The 17,975-nt window shown below is 39.2% G+C and overlaps 1 protein-coding gene across 1 annotated transcript in view; it reads right to left on the bottom strand.

Moving 5' to 3' along the window:
• Nucleotides 1–17,363, bottom strand: part of LOC128742334 (ras-GEF domain-containing family member 1B) — an 88,845-nt gene extending 71,482 nt beyond the window's left edge. The window contains exons 1-2 of the mRNA XM_053838665.1: nucleotides 17,208–17,363; nucleotides 15,318–15,422 (exon numbers count right to left, since the gene is read on the bottom strand). Of these exons, the coding sequence (XP_053694640.1) occupies nucleotides 15,318–15,422; nucleotides 17,208–17,363 (261 nt within the window). The remainder of the gene's footprint in view (nucleotides 1–15,317; nucleotides 15,423–17,207) is intronic.
• Nucleotides 17,364–17,975: the final 612 nt, after the last annotated feature.

Raw genomic sequence — 17,975 nt, 5'->3', positions numbered from 1 at the left:
CTTTAAGTGCTACTATATTTGGTATGCACAATAATTTAAGCACGGGGTTCGCCAAATGCCATCCGCCTTTGAAAATTCGACGTCTGTTTGGAAAACTTTCAAAGCAAAATATATTTTTTTTATGTATATTTAAGGAACTCATACAATTTGGTTAGCCAATTATTTTTATGTCTCTTGAACTATCAGAAAATATAAATTGGTATATAATGCGGAGTTTTTACCTATTTAGAGTCCCACGCGAAAATTATTAGCGTGGTTATTTTCTGTGTTTACCACACATGTTTGCAATTTAGTAATTTGTACCATCAGTTTTTCGTTATTGCCTCCCTACTGTACCCCTCCTAGCTTGACAAGTATTTTTTAATGTATTTAGTAAATACAGGATAATTATTATTAAAAAACAAATTTGCGTAGGACTCGTAAAATTGCTACCAGGTGCCAAGTCACCACCGCGATTTTCCATTGCAGTTCATTCGTTCAATGTTTGCTACTCCATCAAGTCTAGGAGTAAATTACGTGAAATAATAATAAGTCTCAGTTGGTCAATACGAAGTGGTTTCCAGATTAAAACATACCCGTACCGGAAAATAGGTGAATTGTGCCTAAATTGTTTTCTGCTTTTCATTTTCATTTTCATAGTGCATCCGGAACAGAAGATGATTTTAATCCGGTTTGGAATGCATAATTCATCATAATTAAATCTCAGAGTGATCAACTAGAACAAAACAATTTAATTACAGAAGCTATGGCTGCCTACAGTACGGAGACTGGAATGAAGAGGAAATAAACGGAAAGATCTTCCGACTCGCAAGCATTGATAGCGATGAAAATGACTTGTTGTCGAGACAATCTGCTGGGCAGACTATACATCAGTGGTATCTCTTTGCTCGATGCACAATGTGCTTTCCGTTTGCCATTCAAGTAAACTCCACCGTCCCGAAAGGATCCATTGTTGTGAAGAAATCCGATGTGAAATTATATACTGCCAGACGCGTCTAGCAGCTGACAGTTCTGAGATTAAATTTGTTGCTCTAATGTCTTTCTTAAAATATATTAGCTTCGTTCGAAACTGGTAGAGATAATTGAATTTTATCTATCTGAATGGCATGTATGTAGTTCAATAGTGGAGAATATTTTACTTGGCAGTTTTTAACCGTAATAAATTTACCTACGACATTTGCAGTATTTATAACTAATAAAATTTTGATGAATCGGAATTTCTTTGACTAATTAATTTAATTTGATTAGTATTTAGTCGAAGAATTATCATATTTCGAAACTTTCAGCATAACGATCCATTATCCGAATTTTTATCTGGTCATAAGAACAATATAGAATGATATTTTACAATCTTTACGAGAAATTATGAAAATTGCAATAGAATTTTTATTTTATTTATCTCGCTTCTCATGATTCACGTTTTAATTGTGTTTTACGCAAATTTTAATTGTTGCTAAATTATTGTATTAGAGTTATTTATGAGATATTAGGGCTATTCACGAAGCGCTTGCTAAGTTGCGTATACGACGTATTCCGCGTATATACTACCGTTATTTGCATGACAGTCCAATTCAATGCATTCCATTCCATTCCAATCCAATCCAATCCAATCCAATCCAATCCAATCCAATCCAATCCAATCCAATCCAATCCAATCCAATCCAATCCAATCCAATCCAATCCAATCCAATCCAATCCAATCCAATCCAATCCAATCCAATCCAATCCAATCCAATCCAATCCAATCCAATCCAATCCAATCCAATCCAATCCAATCCAATCCAATCCAATCCAATCCAATCCAATCCAATCCAATCCAATCCAATCCAATCCAATCCAATCCAATCCAATCCAATCCAATCCAATCCAATCCAATCCAATCCAATCCAATCCAATCCAATCCAATCCAATCCAATCCAATCCAATCCAATCCAATCCAATCCAATCCAATCCAATCCAATCCAATCCCCACCCAATCCCAATCCAATCCAATCCAATCCCCAATCCAACCACCCCAATCCCAACCCCACCCAACCCCATCCACACCCCCACCCCACCAACCAATCCAACCCAACCCAATCCACCCCACCCAATCCATCCACCATCCAATCCAATCCAATCCAATCCAATCCAATCCAATCCAATCCAATCCAATCCAATCCAATCCAATCCAATCCAATCCAATCCAATCCAATCCAATCCAATCCAATCCAATCCAATCCAATCCAATCCAATCCAATCCAATCCAATCCAATCCAATCCAATCCAATCCAATCCAATCCAATCCAATCCAATCCAATCCAATCCAATCCAATCCAATCCAATCCAATCCAATCCAATCCAATCCAATCCAATCCAATCCAATCCAATCCAATCCAATCCAATCCAATCCAATCCAATCCAATCCAATCCAATCCAATCCAATCCAATCCAATCCAATCCAATCCAATCCAATCCAATCCAATCCAATCCAATCCAATCCAATCCAATCCAATCCAATCCAATCCAATCCAATCCAATCCAATCCAATCCAATCCAATCCAATCCAATCCAATCCAATCCAATCCAATCCAATCCAATCCAATCCAATCCAATCCAATCCAATCCAATCCAATCCAATCCAATCCAATCCAATCCAATCCAATCCAATCCAATCCAATCCAATCCAATCCAATCCAATCCAATCCAATCCAATCCAATCCAATCCAATCCAATCCAATCCAATCCAATCCAATCCAATCCAATCCAATCCAATCCAATCCAATCCAATCCAATCCAATCCAATCCAATCCAATCCAATCCAATCCAATCCAATCCAATCCAATCCAATCCAATCCAATCCAATCCAATCCAATCCAATCCAATCCAATCCAATCCAATCCAATCCAATCCAATCCAATCCAATCCAATCCAATCCAATCCAATCCAATCCAATCCAATCCAATCCAATCCAATCCAATCCAATCCAATCCAGTTGGAATCCAATCCCTTTGCAATCCAATCCAACTAGAATTCAAGCCGGTTGGGATCCAATCCACATGGAATCCGATCCAATTCAATTGGAATCCAATCCAATCCAACCCAAGTAAAAAAATGTTTAATTGCAAATTATGCTTTTTATATAGAAAAGTCATAAATTTTATGTAAATTTTCACATCACTTATTCGTAATAAAAACCCTAAATATGGTCTTTTTATTATTTTTGTGAATTTTCACGTAAAAATTACGAAAATTTTCAAACAATAAATTTCTAAATTTAAGAATTCTCGAATAGAGGAACTAAATATTTCTTTTTTAGACTTTCACTCCTCCACGAATATCAAAAACCACAAAGGAAAGTAGTTGTATAATCCACCACGTGTTTGAAAAATATCCCGAACAACAGCTAGAAAAAAAAAACTTCATAAAGACGATTCTTATGTCAGTTCATAAGGTTTGCAGCGCAGTACGTACAAAGAGCTGACCTGACGTTTCCCAAAGGCATTTTGCAGGCTAAGGCCGGATCACAATTCATCCCAGGATGAATTTTATGCCACTCGCTCTGGGGAATTACAAAAACTGTGGGAAATGCTATTTCAGAAATCATAAATTTCCGCTGTACGTTATATATGTGGTTTGGGGGCTGTTCCTTTCACTTATTCTGTATCAACCTTTTGTTCGACGACAGAGTTGGAATTTCAATTCACGGGCCAGTGGTGCGGTGTTTATTCATTTTCATTTCGTTTCTTTCCTGACCTTGGTCTACAAGATACCATTCCGAATGGCTCGCAGGTCAGACTGCTCGGTGAGCTGCTTCGTGAAACAGCATGCGGGGCGCGGTTATCTCTTACAATATCATTGATCTTCATAATATGAGAAAAGTTATTTTCAACAATTTTATTCTTTTGCGTCTGAATTATGTGAAGACTCGGAGAGGAATGCGGAACTTTCAATTTCAATTTACCTATCAGAGGACTACAGTACAGAATGGAAATAAAACTTTTCTAACTCTCAAGATTCCTTGCAGTTAAACCATGGAAACAATAATAATGACTTATAAATTGACTTCTTTGCTTAACGTAAGAACAACTTAACACGGACAAACAAGACGCAACACTTATGGTTCTTACAAAACATTAAAAGTACCTTTTACGCTAACCGGTTTCGGGTTGAATCCAACCTATCTACGAAGCGGTGGTCGTTGTGTGTGTTGGGTCTTGTTTGTCCGCAATAATAATGATTTTGGTAAAAAATGAAATTGCTTTCAATAGTATATTCAGTAAAAAATATTGGATTGATGCTTCAAGTTGAAAATATTGAAAATATTCGTTTTTTCATGTTTCCATTGTGTGCTGACTAAAAAGACCTCCATTTTTTTTATGTAAAAATAAAGAGTAATTTTTAGTTTTTGAAATACAATTTTTAAAGAAAGAAAGTGGAGAGAGTGCTGTGCCCACGCATGGTATTTTGTTTTTTTTTTCATGGTGCAACGAAACGAATGTTTGGTCTACGCAGTGACTTAAGGTGAAATTGATCGTCATCGGTACTGCAAATTTCAAAAGCAGTTTTTTTTTGTTTGAAAAAAAAATTCTGCTCATGAAAATATATTCGCTGTGTTCAGATTGGCAAGAAGAATGCAGTCAATACATTTCTATAAGCAAAATCCCGCTTTTGGGCCCAAAAACTGCTTCCGAAGTTTTTTCTCCGACGAAAAGTTAATGACTACTAATGTCTCGTTTAGCGTGTATAGTGTATGAAAAAAGTGTGCATAATGTTAGTTCTTGTTTGTAACTGTAACTTGTGAAATTTATTAAATGTTGTCAGCTACGTTTACTGCGTGTAGGATTGAGAAACTACAGGTGAGTAGTAATAACTGTCAGTGTCGCGTTTAATTAAAAATGGGTTAATCATAGTTGTGTCCGCATATTTTCAGTGTAAGTGCATTCAAATGTCAACACAGCTTGCAAGATTGTTTTGAATCTCCATTCGTTTAACGCGAAAAGGGCACTTGTGATAAGTCTGTTTTTGAAAAAATTTTCTCCGTGTGATATTTTAAAGAAGATGGAGGCACTCGGAATAAACGAAAGATTCATCTTTCGTATCATCAACTATACAAGGAAACCGGTTCTGGGAAAACACACTGCAAGGGCACCGGAAGCTATCAAACGTGCAAAAGAGCGCGGAAAGAAATTTGATTCCGATGCCATGAATGAAATCATGAAATGTGAATTCCTGTCAAATCATGACTGAACTGCCATATCAGACAGCACAACATCATGAATAATAGTTCATGATTTTGCGTTGTGGTGTACTGCAAGAAGCTCGTGATATCATGATTATTATTCATGGTGTATTTTCATAAATCATAAGTTAGAAACCTGGAATCATGAGTTATTTTGCTCATTTTGGAGGTTAAATTTCTATCCGTGAGCGAATCCGACACAAAACAGGACGTCCGGACGTAAGATGGCTAAGGGACTGGCGCTTTCGTTTTTCTTTTTTTTCTGCTCGTTGTTTCTTCTTCTTCTTTTCCTTTCCTGTTTTTCACCCTTATCCTTAATCCTGATTTTTTCTTCCGTTTTTCCTCTGTTTTCTTCTATTTTGCTCATTTTTAGTTGCGTAATTCTTATATTTCAGTTCCTGTTTTCGTGCTTTATCGCTTTTCAACTACCTTTTCGTTTTCACGTTTTTTGTTTTCGTCTGTCCCGTTCTTTCTCTTATTATACCTTGCATTTCCTCCTTTTCTTTCACGTTCACGTTTCGTTTCCGCCGACCCAGTTGGCTTCGAGGTACGATACTGGTCTCGTATAGCGTCAAACCAGTCGTCGTACACGGAAAGAAATTTGATTCCGATGCCATGAATGAAATCACTAAACCATGAAATGCGAATTCCTGTCAAATCATGACTGAACCGCCATATCAGACAGCACAAAATCATGAATAATAGTTCATGATGTTGCGTTGTGTTGTACTGCAAGAAGCTCGTGATGGTGTAGTTTCATAAATCATAAGCTATAAACCTGGAATCATGAGTCGTTTTGCTCGTTTTGGAGATCAAATTTCTATCCGTGTATGTTCGAATCTCGGCTGGGCGGTAGCAGCACCGATAGAGTCAGGAGGATTGTTACCAATGACGTAGCCGATATTTTCGTTTGGTGGGGCAAGCCATTTATTTTATTAGAGAAGAGTTTCACTCGCCTCTGGAGGGAGGCCAATTTATTATGCAGAAAAGCGCAAGACGCTTCGATCAAGGCGTAAAGCGCTAATCGGACCCGTAGTCTTATTCTTCAGCTTACGAATTTCTCGCCGGATCTCTTCGACATCGGGAGCCGGCACGCAGTTGTCGTTTGTAGGCACTCCGAGGTTAACTTCCGTTGCGTCTCTTATGGCTATATCACCGTTGAGGTGCTCATCGAAATACTGCTTCCACCTGACGACCAGCTCGCGCTCGTTTGTGATTAGATCCTCTCTCTCGGCCCTGCACATGTCAGGTTTAGGTATGTACCCCTTGTGAGTTTGGTTCACCTTCTTGTAAATCTTGCGCGTGTCATTAGCCCAGAATAGTTGTTCCAGCTCCTCACGATCTCTGTCCTCCTTCTGGCGCTTTTTCTTCCTCAGGATCATGGTTAACTCATTCATACTTGGCTAAATTCTCTCTCGTGGATATGCTTAGACAGTTTTTCCAAGCTCTTTTTTCCTCTCTATCGCTTGTTGGCATTCCCCGTCAAACTAATCATTTCGTCCACTCGAGGTTTCCACTCCTAACACGGCGGTTGCGGCCTCGTTGACGGCCGAGCGTATCATACTCCATCCGTTTTCGAGGGTCGAAGCATCTAGCTCCACAGAAGAAGGCAGAGTTTCATCCAGCACGCGTGCGTAGTTTTCAAAAACTGGCGGGTTGTTTAGCTGCCGAATGTTTAACCGAGAAGGGCAGCTTTGTCGCAAGGTATAAACCGTCGATAGTTTTAAGCGCACGTGTAATGCTACTAGGTAATGGTTCGTGTCGATATCCGTATTCCGTCGAAAGCGTACGTTGTTGATGTTCGAGAAAAACCTGCCCTCCGCTTTGAATTCTTTTTAAAAATGTAAGCCAAAATATTTCGGAGGAGAAAGGCCCCCAGAGGGGGGGGGGGCTACGTGGCTGATTGTTACATTAACCCCGTAATTGTTCTGTACTTACTCTAACTAGCCTGCTGCGAAGTCCGTCGATAAAGAAGTTTTTGAATGACGTTTAAACACATTCTATCCCATTTTGTCTTATTTTCTGTTCTCGGTTTTCCATTTTTCTACTCCAGTATTTTCTCCTTTTACTTTTCTTTCCGTTTGTCTCGTTTTTGTCATTCTTTTGTTTATTCTTACTTTCTTGCTCCTTTTCTTCTTATTCTTCATGATTTCACTTTCTTTTTCTTCATCCAATTCTTTTCTCTTCACTTCTAAATGTTTTTCTGGCTACTCTCCTAGTTTTTTGCCTCATTTTCCTATTTTTCTCTCTCCCGTTTTCTTCATATTGACTTTTTTCCTCTTTTTATGTCCCATTTTCCCACCCATTCTGTCAATTGTTTTCTTTCTTTCTTATTTTTTCATGTCAGTTCTTTTTTTTCTCTTGCGTTTTTCTATCACGTTTTTATAGTTTTAAATTTCATAAACTGTTTGCTATAGGATTGCTAATGAACTAAAAAATGGAAATGAATTGATTTTAAATTGGACTTTAGGTTAGACTTGAAATTGGATTTGAAAGCAGGTAATTGCGCAAGATATTTTCGAATAAGCTGTCGGAATCGTTTAATTTGTTTCAACGCGTACGGGAAAAGTGAAATTTATAAGGTGAAGGCTAAAATCTATACCTATAAAGAAGGATTTCTGTCTGTCTGTCTGTCTGTCTGTCTGTCTGTCTGTCTGTCTGTCTGTCTGTCTGTCTGTCTGTCTGTCTGTCTGTCTGTCTGTCTGTCTGTCTGTCTGTCTGTCTGTCTGTCTGTCTGTCTGTCTGTCTGTCTGTCTGTCTGTCTGTCTGTCTGTCTGTCTGTCTGTCTGTCTGTCTGTCTGTCTGTCTGTCTGTCTGTCTGTCTGTCTGTCTGTCTGTCTGTCTGTCTGTCTGTCTGTCTGTCTGTCTGTCTGTCTGTCTGTCTGTCTGTCTGTCTGTCTGTCTGTCTGTCTGTCTGTCTGTCTGTCTGTCTGTCTGTCTGTCTGTCTGTCTGTCTGTCTGTCTGTCTGTCTGTCTGTCTGTCTGTCTGTCTGTCTGTCTGTCTGTCTGTCTGTCTGTCTGTCTGTCTGTCTGTCTGTCTGTCAGACAGACTGTCTGTCTGTCTGTCTGTCTGTCTGTCTGTCTGTCTGTCTGTCTGTCTGTCTGTCTGTCTGTCTGTCTGTCTGTCTGTCTGTCTGTCTGTCTGTCTGTCTGTCTGTCTGTCTGTCTGTCTGTCTGTCTGTCTGTCTGTCTGTCTGTCTGTCTGTCTGTCTGTCTGTCTGTCTGTCTGTCTGTCTGTCTGTCTGTCTGTCTGTCTGTCTGTCTGTCTGTCTGTCTGTCTGTCTGTCTGTCTGTCTGTCTGTCTGTCTGTCTGTCTGTCTGTCTGTCTGTCTGTCTGTCTGTCTGTCTGTCTGTCTGTCTGTCTGTCTGTCTGTCTGTCTGTCTGTCTGTCTGTCTGTCTGTCTGTCTGTCTGTCTGTCTGTCTGTCTGTCTGTCTGTCTGTCTGTCTGTCTGTCTGTCTGTCTGTCTGTCTGTCTGTCTGTCTGTCTGTCTGTCTGTCTGTCTGTCTGTCTGTCTGTCTGTCTGTCTGTCTGTCTGTCTGTCTGTCTGTCTGTCTGTCTGTCTGTCTGTCTGTCTGTCTGTCTGTCTGTCTGTCTGTCTGTCTGTCTGTCTGTCTGTCTGTCTGTCTGTCTGTCTGTCTGTCTGTCTGTCTGTCTGTCTGTCTGTCTGTCTGTCTGTCTGTCTGTCTGTCTGTCTGTCTGTCTGTCTGTCTGTCTGTCTGTCTGTCTGTCTGTCTGTCTGTCTGTCTGTCTGTCTGTCTGTCTGTCTGTCTGTCTGTCTGTCTGTCTGTCTGTCTGTCTGTCTGTCTGTCTGTCTGTCTGTCTGTCTGTCTGTCTGTCTGTCTGTCTGTCTGTCTGTCTGTCTGTCTGTCTGTCTGTCTGTCTGTCTGTCTGTCTGTCTGTCTGTCTGTCTGTCTGTCTGTCTGTCTGTCTGTCTGTCTGTCTGTCTGTCTGTCTGTCTGTCTGTCTGTCTGTCTGTCTGTCTGTCTGTCTGTCTGTCTGTCTGTCTGTCTGTCTGTCTGTCTGTCTGTCTGTCTGTCTGTCTGTCTGTCTGTCTGTCTGTCTGTCTGTCTGTCTGTCTGTCTGTCTGTCTGTCTGTCTGTCTGTCTGTCTGTCTGTCTGTCTGTCTGTCTGTCTGTCTGTCTGTCTGTCTGTCTGTCTGTCTGTCTGTCTGTCTGTCTGTCTGTCTGTCTGTCTGTCTGTCTGTCTGTCTGTCTGTCTGTCTGTCTGTCTGTCTGTCTGTCTGTCTGTCTGTCTGTCTGTCTGTCTGTCTGTCTGTCTGTCTGTCTGTCTGTCTGTCTGTCTGTCTGTCTGTCTGTCTGTCTGTCTGTCTGTCTGTCTGTCTGTCTGTCTGTCTGTCTGTCTGTCTGTCTGTCTGTCTGTCTGTCTGTCTGTCTGTCTGTCTGTCTGTCTGTCTGTCTGTCTGTCTGTCTGTCTGTCTGTCTGTCTGTCTGTCTGTCCTGTGTTCCTTATAGAATCAAAAACTACTGAACCAATTGGCGTGAAAATTTGCATGTAGAGGTTTTTGGGGCCAGGAAAGGTTTTAGTGATGGTTAGAGACCCCTCCCCCCACTAAGAGGGGGGGCTCCCATACAAATGAAACACAAATTTCTGCATAACTCGAGAACTAATCAAGCAAATAGAACCAAATTTGGCATGTGGGTGTTTTCGGTGACAAGAATTTATTCTATGGTAAATTGAGACCCCTCCCTCTTTATAAGGGGAATTGTAACTCCTCGCCCCTTTAAGAGGGGGGGCTTCCATACAAATTTCCTCATAACTCGAGAACTAATCAAGCAAATGGAACCAAATTTGGCATGTGAAGGTTTTCGAGGGCAGAAAAATTTTCTACGGTGAATTAGGACCCCTCCCCACTCTAAGAGGGGGGGCTCCTGTACAAATGAAATACAAATTTCCTCCTAACTCGAGAACTAATCAAGTAAATAGAACAACATTTGGCATGTGGGTGTTTTTTTTGGTGACAAGAATTTATTCTATGGTGAATTGAGACCCCTTCCCTCTTTATAAGAGGAATTATAACTCCTCTCCCCTTTAAGAGGGGGGGCTTCCATACAAATTTTCTCATAACTCGAGAACTAATCAAGCAAATGCAACCAAATTTGGCATGTGAAGGTTTTCGAGAGCAAGAAAATTTTCTATGGTGAATTAGGACCCCTCCCCACTTTAAGAGGAGGGGCTCCTGTACAAATGAAATACCAATTTCCTCATAACTCGAGAACTAATCAAGCGAATTGAACCAAATTTGGCATATGTGTGTTTTTGGAGACAATTTTTTTTTCAATGATGAATTGGGACCCCTCCCCACTTTAGGAGGGGGGGTCCTATACAAACGAAATACAAATTTCCTCATAACTCGAGAACTAATCCAGCAAATGGAACCAAATTTGGCGTGTAGGTGTTTTTGGAGGCAAGAATTTTTTCTGTGATGAATTAGGACCTCTTCCCACATTAGGAGGGGGGGCTCCAATACAAATGAAATACAAATTTCCCCATAACTCGAAAACTAATCAAGCAAATAGAACCAAATTCGGCATGTGGAGGTTTTTGGAGGCAAAAATATTTTCTACGGTGAATCAGGATCCTTCCACACTTCAAGAGGGGGGGCTTCTACACAAATGAAATACATATTTCCTCATAATTCGAGAACTAATCAAGCAAATGGAACCATATTTGGCATGTGGGTGTTTTTGGAGGCAACCATTTTTCCCATTATGAATTAGGACTTCTTACCTTTTTAGGAGGGGGGGGGCTCCCATTCAAACGAAATACAAATTTGCTCATAACTTTAGAACTAATCAAGCAAATGGAACCAAATTTTAGATGGCAGAATTTTTTTTCTGTGGTGTATTACGACCCCTTTCCCTTTTAAGAGGGTGGGCTCCCATACAAATGAAATACAAATTTCCTTATAATTTGAGTACTAATCAAGCAAATGGAACCAAATTTAGCATGTAGGAGATTTTTGAGTCTTGAATTTATTTTATGATAGTTAGAGACCTCTCACCCCTGTGGTAGGGGGATATGGACTCTCAAACAAATAAAACAGAATTTTTTGCGAAACTCAAAAACTAATCCAACTCGAGAAATTCGAGACTCTTCCATAAAACATTAATCAATAACAAGACCACAAAAACTATCTATAGTAACACTAGATCATTCAGGACGAGCCGGTCGCGAGTGTTGCCGGTGACCCGCCGTCGGAAGCGCCGCCCACTGGGGGGCTTGCAAAACTCGAGATAGTGACAAAAATCATCCGAGATTCATGATTTATGTACAACACAGGTTAATTTGTGGCAATACGAAGTTTGTCGGGTCAGCTAGTTAACTTATAAAATACTAAAGAAGATATTGTGTTTTCTTTGCATAAGAAGAAAGTTTGGAATGTGTGGAAAAGAATCGAAGTGTACGGCACGAAACCGAAGCACCAAATAAATACGTACCTAAATGAAGATTCCAATGTGATTGCAAGTGCATGGAAAGGATGGCTGGCAGATGATAAACCGATCAGTCAGATTCTGTAGTTTTTTTCTTTAGGATGTGTGATAATTTGCATTGAAGTTTTGTGCAAATAAAATAAGTGATTGTGTATTTTATTTTACTGTCTATTCATTATAACACGCTTCATATTCAATTTATTTATTTAGAAACTTCAATGTGCATAGGTGTCAAACAAATAACACCACGAGGTTGAGTCTCATTTTATCATTTTATTACATTTTTCTGATATGTATATGTGTATTAATTTAACTTCATTCCAACATTCAGCAACTCTCTTGGCATCACCACGATCAAATGAAATTAGGAACATGTGATATTGGAATTGTGCAAACTATTTGCTACAGCCAAGGGGTTTCCAGTAAAGCGTATAAGTGCGTAGTAATCAGAGATTACTTTTGTAATCATTTACGAATTAATTAGGTAATCAATGGTAATCAACATAGTAATCAATGATAATCCTAAGTAATCATAAGTAATCATGATTAATTTTTAGTAATCACAAGAGATTGATTACTGGTAATCAGAGGTAATCATTAAACTAATCAAAAGTAACTTTTTTCAAAGGTGCGTAGTAATCATTGCTGCTGGAAACCCCTTGGCTACAGCTGAGAGCTGTTTTCGTAGAGACGGGTTTCGCGTCTTCTCTTTCTAACTCTTTATATCCCTTGAATAGAGTGAATGGATTATACATTAGGGATAGTGAGACTACAGTTTTACGTACGGTTGGAATAGCGTCTGTATATCGATATCATACCAGTTATGAGAGGCGTGCGAGGGAGAAAAGCGTATCGCCTGTAATTGGGAAGACATTTTATAAATCGCGAGCGCGTTGTTAATGACGAGTATGTACTCTTACCAAGGGTAAGTCACTGAGAACATTCCGTTCACCTCTTTCATGGAAATTTTGTTCAGTCTGTGCCTTACTGTGCTGTCGAGGTGCTGATCATGTGAAACCTGTCAAATTCGCCAGCGCTCAGATTGACAGTTTGATCGTTTTGACATTAACAAACATTGGCAGGGCTGCCAATTTCAGACATTTCAAAATTTAAATGTCAAAAATGTGGGCCACAGTGTGCCATAAACTGTGAAATGAGTGTACCGCAATTGCAATCAATGAGGTCAGCTGTTCCCTAAATTGAGCCTGCCTCAATGTTCTAAGCGACTTACCCTTGACTCTTACTCTGTTATAGGAACAGCGAAAATGCAAAAGAATGCATGCTATTCAATTTTCAGGCGATTTTGGTTTCAAATTAAATATAATAGACATACATAGTTGATTTTCTATGATAATGAGACGTGTTGACAATTGTTTACCAGTTGATTTTCTCAAAATTCTCAAATTACGGTGGTTTTTGGTTTATGAAGATAGATATTTTTGATTGTGGGGATGTGAGACTAGTCTGAAGCATTTCGGATTGCATCGGAATACTCCATTTCGATTTTTTCAAGTGAAGAATCTTTTGTTTTCATACGCATTAATGCTTGATCCACAGAAGGGATTATAATCATCCAACATATTCATTGTTTAATGGTTTAGGAGTATGATTGCGATACATTGATATAAGCGAAGACTCCAGAACTCAGTCTTCGAAATAAGCAGCGGTTGGGCTGGACATAGTGATGCTCAATTTTCAAGTAGATCAATTGATAGGTGGTCAAGTCATTGAGTATACTAATTTATTCGAGTCTTTGGAGTGAACTGATTAGCAAAGTAATCGATAACCAACATTCTTTTCCTTTTGTGCTGGTTGAAGTTTAAGATACCCGATAGTCAATCTTTTTCATACATATTGACTATATACTATTAAAACACGCGGATCCAATATCAGTACATCATGCTCATTCTCTGTAGTAAACGAAACGATTAATGTATACACCATAACTCATACGCGCGATGTCCTCAAAAAACTTCTATTTACAGAAACAAATCATAATCGCGGATACCTATAGCAAAACTCCCTACGACCAGCGGTTTGGAATTTATTTCGCTACCAATAATGATAACATATTTTACTCGGTACCTTGATCCAACAATTCTCTGCCTGTTGTTTACACTATTTTCAAGCAAAGCTAAAAAAATTTTCTGGTATAAATCTGTTCGCAAAACTAAAATATCTTAAACAGGCTTATCTTGACTGTCGACTTAAAAATATTTAAATATGTAATAATTCTACTAATCGTTTTAAAAACTAAATAAATTTAAAGAATAACGATCACATCACTTATCAAGGTGAATCCCGATCCAACGAAACCTGCCTTACTAACAAGTCGCAACTCCTTCCTGTAATCTTTGCAGGGATGCAGAGGTTAACACGGTCCCAAAAACAGCAAAGATTACACTAACACTCCTTCCCCAATCCCATCTGATTGCAAGGACGTGGCCGGCGCAGTTATTGACCCTTTATATATCGAGTCACTGAATTTTGCACAGTGAGGATGATCGGTCACTCCCAACCTCATTCACTTGATTCATTGTGCAATTTCACTGGTTCGGGTCAATCACTGAGTGCAACCATTGATATATGCAATCAGTCTAAGCTAAGCTAAGCTAAGCTTGAAATTGGATTTGAAAGCAGATTTGAAATTAAACTTGAAGTTGGGTTTAAAATCAAAATTGAAATTTAGCGTTTCCAACGGAGATGACATTAGCCTTGAAATTGATTTTAAAGTAAGAAATGCAATAGAATTCAAATGGATCTTTGAAGATAGCTAGTTTTGGAGTGACAACAGCTTGGCTCTGGCGCTAGTATATGTGGATAATTTTAATTTAATTACAAACGTTGTTCTTTTAATGAAAGTGATAATTAAAAGATACTCTATAGCAATAGACCAAGCAACAAGGGCTTATAAATCAAATTCCTAGAAGACCAATTGGTATTCCAAGAAACATGTGCCTAGTTTTTTATCAGTGACAAATCTTCGAGCAATTTTTTATTATTTTACCGATTTTTATACCTTTGCTTCAAAATATAAAAAATGTCAAAAGATGTTAAGAGCTGAGTCGGAAAGCTTCACTAGTATGACAATTTGTTGATGAACAATGCAAAAATTTGGCATTCAATTTTGTAGTAAATTGAATTTGCCGAATACAATTCGTTACGCATCGTAAAACATGCTCCTATTCTATGGAAGTTCTATATTCATTGGTTATGTTCTTTCTGCTGCTAATAATTCATTCATACGTTGTCAAAAGAATGCATTGTGGAAGTTTTTCCCGCACGGATTTCAAATTCTCACCCGAGGCGAAAACATTTAACACTGTGCTAAATTGAATTCACAATTATGCGCTCGTTTAAAGGAAGACTGAACTCTTCTATCCTAAGTGCAATCCTGAATGGGAAAAATTATATGACACACATATGAGCTATGCAAAAATCGATATTCCCCAGAATTTTCTCACTCGCTAGGCCATCTGTCTTACCACTGGTTTAGAGGAGTAATTTGATGAGACAAATTATTTACGCAGCTTAGGGGCACGAAATAATTCACCGCGTAATGCTGTACGGAGCAACCGAGCGAAATGCGCACGTATGAGAACAAAATTAGAGAACAGCTTTACGCCGCAGGTCGCAACTTACCGTGAATGTGGGTGTGCTTTCGCAGCACACTTCTGGCTTCTCTGATGATTCAACCGATATCACGATTGTGTCGTCTGCACTGTCGTACAGCACGGAGGATAAGGTCTGCAAAAAAGTGTAAATCACTGTTGAATTGTCAAGCGAAAACATCGGGGAAAATTAAAGTAATTGTGTTGTGGAAATAATCGAAAAACTTATTCGCTTTTAAAGGCGAGTGGTATGTAAGATAAACCTGGTGCTAAATTATTATTGTGCTATGGTAATATTTTACAATGTGTGTCTTCGCTGAACCGTGAGTGTCATAAAATAAAGTAATTGGAAAACTTAACCATTTTGAAACTGTTGAAATTTAATTGATTTTGCGCCAACAACATGTTGGTAGTTGTTTGTGTTTCCTATACTCGTGGACATAAATGTTATTATATTTGTTATAATTTGAACTCAATTTTGTATATCAAGAATAACAGTGTAAAGCGCCTCCATGCAATTTGAATTAATGGAGGTGCATGGTTATCAGTGATTTATCGGTTATTGCTGGTTCTAAAAAATTTCTAGTGAGCTCAATAATTGAAAAATATGGCATTAGTTTTCCAAATCTAATGAATAATAAAAGATATTGCCAAATGGTAAGGCTAAAATTGGGGCAATTTCACAGCGACCAAATTCAAACTTTTTTTGAAAAAGCTTGCAAGCAGCTATCTCCTTGTTTCTTTACCTTTAGCATTCTTGGAATTCTATACATAAACGATTCTGAAAATTTATAACACAATTTTTCAAACAGAATGCACGGATTTATTATTATTAGCATGTCCACCTTATCGTGCTGCCTGAGCATAAACTCAAGTTTTTACGCAGACCTATTACAGAATCCGGGTCAGACCCTCCACCCAAGGTGTCAAGAAGCCACAAAAGTTGTGCAAGATCATAATGAAAATGGTCTAAATCCCACTAGCAGACTGACTCCGTTTGTCCAAGGAAACCATCTTATTTTCCAGCAAGAAATACGAAATAATCGAAAGCCAATCTAATTTTTACGCTGGAGCTTTGTTTGCTAAACCGACGGCTTATAAAAATGTTGGAAAGAAACTATTCTATAATCAGGTTTTTAGACTTTCCTCACTTGTAGGGTAATACTTTTCGAGTCACGAGAAAAGTCAAACTAGTATGCCCCACCCACATTTCATTTTATTACGTGTTGTAGACATGGTGGCGGCTAGTCAGTCGCGGAAAACTGCGCACGGGATGATTGCGGTAGAAAGTCAAAAAGGTTTCCCATCGTAAATATAATCATCTATTCACCACAGCAGCAGCAGCAGCGGCAGCACAAATAAAATCTGGCTTATACCGTAGTTGATGAAGGAAACCTTCATTAATGCCTCTTCCTGTTCCCGTAATGGATAGCCTATTCCGTCAGCAACGAACGGTGGGAATGTTTGAATCGTGAATCTTATTAACAACTTTTTGCATTCAAAAGCATTCGCTGATCTTGCTTGCTTGGTGCTTTTATTGGTATAACGTGAAAGCAATAAGGTTGTCGCCAGGAGCAGTGCATCAATGAGATTTTCTTGCTCCAACTGGAAATATTTCTGTTTTTTGCTTGTTTCAGGTAGTCAATCAATGCTTGAGCGGAATGGCTCAAAGGTGTTTTCGTCTTTGGGATAAGTAACACGTACCACTGCTAGAAATACTGAAAGGGGTGAACCATCGCATTTAGGATATTCTACTTGCACTGTAGACTCAAAAACCAACTTTCTCAACTGAATTAGTGTTTGCATGAGCAGTACCAGTCACATTGAAGTTGATATTTACTCACGGGCAGGGTGAGTTACTCAGCAAGCAACGGAATAATGTTGATAAATTATGTATTCAAATGCATCACAGAAAAATTACCTTTTTATCTTTCTTACTGTCGTCGGAGTCTTCATCGTCTTTCTTCTTGCCCTGATGGCGACCGCTACGATTGCGCTGCCGTCTTGTTAATCCCTGCCGGCAACGAGTGCCACATGCTACTGCTGACAATTTGCTTGCATAGTAGTACATAGCCATACGTCAAGACGGTGGGGGAATACATTTATAAGCGCACACGGATGAGTTACAAGGCATCGGCTTTCACAATATTACGGATTCTGTTGTTTGGCCTGATGGTACTGCTCCAGAGGCATCGCCACAGATGATTACCGGTCGCGACTGTGACCGTCGTCACTGTGCGCTGTTTGCTGCCGATGTTTCGTCCGATGTCTCTACCGGGGCTCATACGGAGGTGCAACGTGTCTACCAATCGTGCTCCCGACGTGTCCTGGATGAGGAAAATAGCGACCCAGCTTTCACGTGATGGTAACAAACCACGTGCTTGTTGTGCTGTTTCCAAACTGCGGGTGAGAACTCCTACGACAGGAAAAAGTTTTATTATTCATGATTGTCATAGCTGTAGTTCTGAAAGGATGACTGGTGGAAAATGTGCAATAAGGTATATCTATTTGTATGGATGATTTGCCGATTTATAAATAGACAACATATATCTATCTTTTATAGCTATATGTAGAATGTATATTTGTATATTGGGGAATGCTGCGGGGGCTTGTTTATATAATGCAAGATAGGATTACAAACAATTGACAAAATGTTTGCTTGTATATTGTTTTATTTATAAGTTCCTCC

This window comes from Sabethes cyaneus, chromosome 3, assembly GCF_943734655.1.
Source record: "Sabethes cyaneus chromosome 3, idSabCyanKW18_F2, whole genome shotgun sequence".
NCBI lineage: Eukaryota > Metazoa > Arthropoda > Insecta > Diptera > Culicidae > Sabethes > Sabethes cyaneus.
The sequence above is the reverse complement of the archived record's forward strand: the minus strand, read 5'-3'. Positions and strand labels throughout refer to the sequence as shown.